Source organism: Rutidosis leptorrhynchoides, chromosome 8 (assembly GCF_046630445.1).
Source record: "Rutidosis leptorrhynchoides isolate AG116_Rl617_1_P2 chromosome 8, CSIRO_AGI_Rlap_v1, whole genome shotgun sequence".
Lineage (NCBI taxonomy): Eukaryota > Viridiplantae > Streptophyta > Magnoliopsida > Asterales > Asteraceae > Rutidosis > Rutidosis leptorrhynchoides.
The window spans coordinates 111434038-111440581 of record NC_092340.1 but is presented as its reverse complement, the minus strand read 5'-3'; the positions used below and the strand labels follow the sequence as shown (position 1 = coordinate 111440581).

General features: G+C 35.7%; 1 protein-coding gene across 1 annotated transcript; it reads right to left on the bottom strand.

Annotated features, from left to right (window-relative positions):
• Positions 1–3213: 3213 nt before the first annotated feature.
• Positions 3214–5364, bottom strand: LOC139863739 (uncharacterized). The gene is made up of 2 exons (XM_071852345.1): positions 4012–5364; positions 3214–3903 (listed from the first exon to the last, which is right to left on the bottom strand). The coding sequence occupies exons 1-2, from the start codon at positions 5362–5364 to the stop codon at positions 3214–3216; spliced, it is 2043 nt and encodes a 680-aa protein (XP_071708446.1).
• Positions 5365–6544: the final 1180 nt, after the last annotated feature.

Below are 6544 nucleotides of genomic sequence, written 5' to 3'. Positions count from 1 at the left end.
TAAGCTTTGCTTACCCTCTCGTTGTTTATCTTTTTATAGGTTCCGGCGGAGACAAGGGTAAGGGCATTCGTACGGATTAGAGATCCCGCTTGTTTGTTAGGGGATGCTTTTGGATGTTATAGCTTTTGGAGTTCGACCGAGATTTGGGTAGTTTAACTCCCAAACACCATGCTCATAGTGTCGTTTGGAATTTAAACTAGTGTGGTCGAAACTCATATTTTTGTACGAAACTCGTATTACGGCATATGTGGGCCCAGTTTCGTAAAACTTATTTTATTATTGAATCGTGTGAGTTTTAACTATTATAACATGTTGTGAAAAGCGTTTCGTCTAAATATGTCGGGAAGTGGGAGATCTTTTTTTGAAAATTGACAAAACCGGACAGAACTGAAATGGGCTTGCGCACCCATGCTGTAAAAAAAAAAATGCAGTTCGCGTTTTTGTTTGGATATTGGGTTGGGTTGTTACATGTCTGATCCGATCAGACTAATTGAAGATAGTTTACAAACCTCAAACTTCCACACTTAGCATATATTAAGAATTGTGAGTTGTAAAGAAATCAGAGTACAACCACAATCAACAATCAACCACAAGACACCTTGAATCAATGAATCACACACACACACCACAAATCCGATTACAGAACAAACTCAATCAAGGCAAAATTAGGTGCCAAGATTACAAGTGCCAAGATTATTATAAGTATCTAACAACCCAGAATGAGACCAAACAAGATCAAGTTATGAACAGATCACAGACGATCAAAATTGATGAAAATGATAAAGTGATAGAAAAATGAGGCTGCAGTCGTGCACCAAACCCTAGACAGAGGGTCTTCTTTTATACATGCTCAAGATACACTAACACCCCTTTGACTTCATTATGCAGCAAAGACGCAGCAAAGACCTTTAGAAGAAATGACCAGCTTTAGTCCCTGACCATCCAGAGAGTGACCTGAAAAGTCCTAGAACCAAAGAATAAGTAACCAAGACATAATCAAGTTCCAAACAAGTTTGAAACATATATTTTAACATCCCCCCTTAAACTTATGTTTGGAACACATCCTTTAGACCCAACCCATTTGTTAAAAACATATGCTGATTTGAACCCAATCCTTTTGTTAAAATATCAGCAAGTTGATTTTCTGAATCAATCTTAATAGTTTTGATTAAACCACCAGTAACTTTGTGTCTTATATAATGAACATCAATTTCAAAGTGTTTGGTTCTTTCATGGAACACATGATTAGCAGCACTCTGCAAAGCAGATGAATTGTCAAAGAAAAGTTCAACAGGTAACTCAATGTTAACACATAAATCTTGAAGTAGGTTTTTGATCCAAACAATTTCACAAGCTGTAGAAGCCATGACCCTATATTCTGATTCAGTTGAGGACCTGGATATTGTAGCTTGTTTTTTTACTTTTCCAAGAAACCAAGGAATTACACAGATATATCAAATAACTAGTGACAGATTTCCTATCTAACTTGCATTTTCCCCAGTCAGCATCACAGTATGCTTTGAGAGAAAAGTTATTACTTTTCCCAAAATGTAAACCCTTCCCAGGAGACCCCTTTAAGTATATAAGCACTCTGAAGGCAAGATCAGAGTGAGATTGCAAGGGAGAGTGCATATACTGACTTAGGACTTGATAGAAAAAGATATGTCAGGTCTAGTGAGAGTAAGGTAAATCAATCTCCCAACAAGTTTTTGGTATTCAGTAACATTATCAAGTAGTTTATCATTTGGACTAGGATCACAGGCAACACACATATTAGGTTCCATAGGAGTACTAATAGGTTTGCACCTCAGCATACCATAATCACTTAATAAGTCCAAACAATATTTTCTTTGTGACATGTATATCCCGTCATTAGTGTTTAAAACCTCAATGCCCAAAAAATATTTTAATTTTCCAAGATCCTTTATCAGAAATTTAGATTTCAAGTAAGATTTGAACTTTTCAATTTCAATCAAGTTGTTACCAGTGATAACAATATCATCCACATACACAAGCAAAGCTATAAACACATTATCAACATTTTTAACATATAAGGAGTAATCACTGGAACTTTGTGTGAAACCATTTTCAATTAGGGCTGAATTGAGCTTGGCATTCCATTGCCTAGGAGCTTGTTTCAACCCATACAATGATTTGTTTAGTTTACACACATTGTTATTATTCCCAGGGAAATACCCTTCAGGTAGGGTCATATACACATCCTCATCAAGGTCACAATATAAAAAGGCATTATTCACATCAAGTTGAAACAGACTCCAACCATTTTGAACAACAAGAGTGACCAAACATCTAACAGTGACATGTTTCACAACAGGTGAGAATGTTTCATCATAGTATATCCCCTCCTTTTGACTATAACCCTTGGCCACAAGTCTGGCCTTATATCTATCTATTTCACCATTGGATTTATATTTGATTTTGAAGATCCATTTACTACTAATGGGTTTTCTGCCAGCAGGAAATTCAGTTATGGTCCAAGTGTTATTTCTATTAAGAGCTTCAATCTCAGAGTTCATAGCTTCAACCCAATTGGGATCTAGACAAGCCTGATTATAGTTCTTAGGTTCATAGGACTTGTTTAGATTAGAAATAAAGCAAAAATTTTCTTTGTCAAGAAGGGAATAGTTGACCACCTTTTCAACACCATATTTGACTTTACCCTCAACCACATATTCATTAAACCTTTTAGGCATATGTGCTTCTCTAGTAGACCTCCTAAGAGTGTTGTGTGGTTCAGGAATAGGAACATTATATTCAGTATTATCATTGCCCTCAGGAGATGGAATAGAATCCATAGGTGTTGCTGTAGGACCATGATCAGAAGTATGATCATTATCACTACTGCCATCACCATCATGCATGTGTCTCCCTTCATCATTGAGACTTTCAGTGTCAAGGTTGTTCCAAAACATTTTATCAAGAAAATTTGAATGATTTATTTGATTTTCATCATCAGTTTGAACAGCAAAGGATTTCATTTTGTAAGGAAAAACAGTTCATAAAATTTAACATCTCTTGAGAAGAAAACAATTTTTTTTGTCTAAACTATAAAGTTTATAACCTTTTTTGTCATTTGAAAAACCAATTAAAACACATCTTTCAGACCTGTTGCTAAATTTATCATTTGGATTTAAAATAGAAGCATAACTTAAACAACTAAAACACCTTAAATTTGAGAGACTAGGTTCCTTTTTATACACACTCATAAGGGGTCTTTCCAGCAAACACAGAGGAGGGAGTCATGTTGATCAGATAACAAGCAGTTAAAACACATTCAGTCCACATATTCAGAGGCAATCCCCCCTGAAACATTAAGGCCCTTGCTACATTAAGCAAGTGCCTATGTTTCCTTTCAACAATATCATTTTGTTGTGGAGTGTAAGGACAAGAGGTTTGATGAACAATTCCCTTCCTAGCTGTGTAGTCACTCATCTTATTGTTTATAAACTCAGTTCCATTGTCACTTCTTAAAATTTTAACTTTAGCATTAAAATGGTTTTCAAGAATTGCAACAAAGTTGCATATGTTTGTGTAAACTTCATCTTTAGATTTTAACATAAAAACCCACACAGCTCTAGAAAAGTCATCAACAATTGTCAGGAAATATTTATATCCCTCTCTACTTTGTACCCTAAAGGGACCCCAAAGATCAAAGTGAATTAAATCACCAAGTTTTTCAGACTTGTGATCACTTAGAGGAAAGGTTTCTCTTGTTTGTTTAGCCTTGTGACATACATCACAAGGTTTGTCTTTTAAATCATCTTTTAAATCCAATTTTTGTTTTAAAATGTTTAACACTTTGTTAGAGGGGTGCCCTAGTCTGGAGTGCCAAAGTTGAGATGAGGCATAACACATAGCATTTTGAGACATACAATTACTTTCCTATTTTATCACATTAAAAAGATAGAGACAATCATTTTCATTTCCAATTCCTTTAGTAATCATCTTCCTCAAGTCCTAAATATAACATTTAGAGTCATCAAAACTAACAGCCAACCCACTATCCTTGGACAGTCTGTAGACAGACATAAGACTCACACAATACTCAGGAATCACAAGCACATCAAATAACACAAGATCATTGGTGAGTTTAAGGTCACCAATTTTGACAACTTTTGCTTGTGTTCCATTTGGGTGACCCACAGTAAGTTTCAAATCAGACACATCCACAATATTTTCTAAAAAAACATCTGACCCAGTCATATGTTGACTGGCTCCAGAATCAATTATCCACCCATAACTAAAAGTTTTTTTGGATTTAGAAACATTAGCATTAAATTTTTTTGTGAAGTTTAAATTAAACTTTATACTTTTGTTAAATATGATACCTGCCATGTTGGAGTGTCCAATCCTATGTGCAGGCTTTTCATTTATAAGATTGAGAAGTTTCAACATTTGTTCACTTGAAAAAGTGGTAGGTGCACTGGGTGCAGGAGTGTTGGAAGGACAGGGTGTGGTAGAAGCATCCTCAGATATAGAGGTATTGTTGACCTTAGGGTTATATCTAAAGTTGTTGTTAAAACCTTTGTTGTTACTATTTTGACCTCCCCCATTAGACCACCCAGTCTTTTTTTGAAAATTTTGAGGATATCCAATAATCTCATAGCATCTATCAATGGTGTGTCCAACATTGTTACATTTTTTGCATTGATAATTAGGGTTAGGTCCTTTTGAAAAAGTATTATTCCCTCCCCTATTATTAGAAAAATTATTGGTCTTGGACACATTATTGGTTTGAGCAACAAATGAGGTGGCATGAACTTTAGTACCCTTATCACCAGTGACAACAGACTTATGAGATTCTTCTCTTGACATAACAGCGTAAGCAACTTTAACATCTAGTAAGGGGACTCTCATTAACAGATTACTCCTAATGGCTATATAGTCATCATCCAATCCCATTAGAAATTGCATAAGTTTTTGTTGGTCAATGATGGACTTAGAAGCAGCACTTGCAGGGCATGTGCAGGCACCAATGCCACATGTGCATGTAGGGATAGTGGTCATGGCATCATATTGTTTCCAAAGAGAGGTAAGTTTGTGATAATATTCAGAAAGAGTGTTGTCATTTTGTTTCAAAGTATTAATTTGATGATGAAGTTTAAAAATCATGGAACCATCCACTTTGTCATAAGTTTCCTTTAAGTCCTTCCAAACAATAGATGCTAGATTTGAAAAAATTTGATCTGAGTATAACTCTTCAGACAGACATCCCAAAACCCAAGACAGAACAACAGAGTTGTACCTATCCCATTGGGTAGCAAGAACAGGGTCATTAGCATTTCTGGTCAGGGTACCATCAATAAAACCAACTTTATTTTTAGTGGCTAAAGCAAGCAACATAGATCTACTCTAAACATTGTAATTTTCAGGCCCTTTTAATTTTATGGAAATGAGGGGTGCACCAGTAGTATCACTAGCATGTAACTAGAGAGGGTCACCAAAGTCCAGTTTATTAATAAGGGTAATGGCACCACCACCACCATCTCCCATGAACACAAACACAAGACAACCAACAGATCAAGTAAAAACAGGAAGCAGACAAGATAATTAAGCACAAAAACAAGCAACAGCCAGTATACAACAAACACCCAAGCAATCCTGTAGGAATAAAGAAGCAATAATATAAAAAAATGAATAGAACAGGGTCTCGAATCAACCAAGTGCTTGATCAGGTTTTCATACGTTTCAAGAACGCAGATCAAGAGTTGGGCACCGGGATTCAGTCAACAAGGGGTAACAAAAAAAGTAAAGAGGAGAAGAGAAGAGGAAGGAACTCCCCTATAGAGTAATTAAACTCTAGCACAACAACAAAACAGCGGAAGACAATACCAAGAGTGAAGAATCAGCACAGATGAAGATGAACCGGATCTGATCAAACCTTAACCCTAATTTTGCAAATTAGGGTTTCTTGAATCAATGAACGAAAAACAATCAGATCGATAGCCTTCGCTCTGATACCATGTAAAGAAATCAGAGTACAACCACAATTAACAAGCAACCACAAGACACCTTGAATCAATGAATCACACACACACCACAAATCCGATTATAGAACAAACTCAATCAAGGCAAAATTAAGTGCCAAGATTACAAGTGCCAAGATTATTATAAGTATCTAACAACCCAGAATGAGACCAAACAAGATCAAGTTATGAACAGATCACAGACGATCAAAATTGATGAAAATGATAAAGTGATAGAAAAATGAGGCTACAGTCGTGCACCAAACCCTAGATAGAAGGTCTTCTTTTATACATGCTCAAGATACACTAACACCCCTTTGACTTCATTATGCAGCAAAGACACAACAAACCCCCTTTAGAAAGAAATGACCAGCTTTAGTCCCTGACCATCCAGAGAGTGACCTGAAAAGTCCTAGAACCAAAGAATAAGTAACCAAGACATAATCAAGTTCCAAACAAGTTTGAAACATATATTTTAACATAAGTAGATTTTTGACTTATCAAATTCTGCAACCAGATAATAAACCATTGTTTTTACAACATCTTCACTATAAATT

Excerpts from the sequence above, each read along its gene's own strand:
- LOC139863739 (XM_071852345.1), bottom strand. The coding sequence starts at position 5,364 with ATGTTGCTTGCTTTAGCCACTAAAAATAAAGTTGGTTTTATTGATGGT. Across the intron at positions 3,904-4,011 it reads CCAAGGATAGTGGGTTGGCT|GAAAGTAATTGTATGTCTCA; the intron begins GTTAGTTTTGAT and ends GTGATAAAATAG.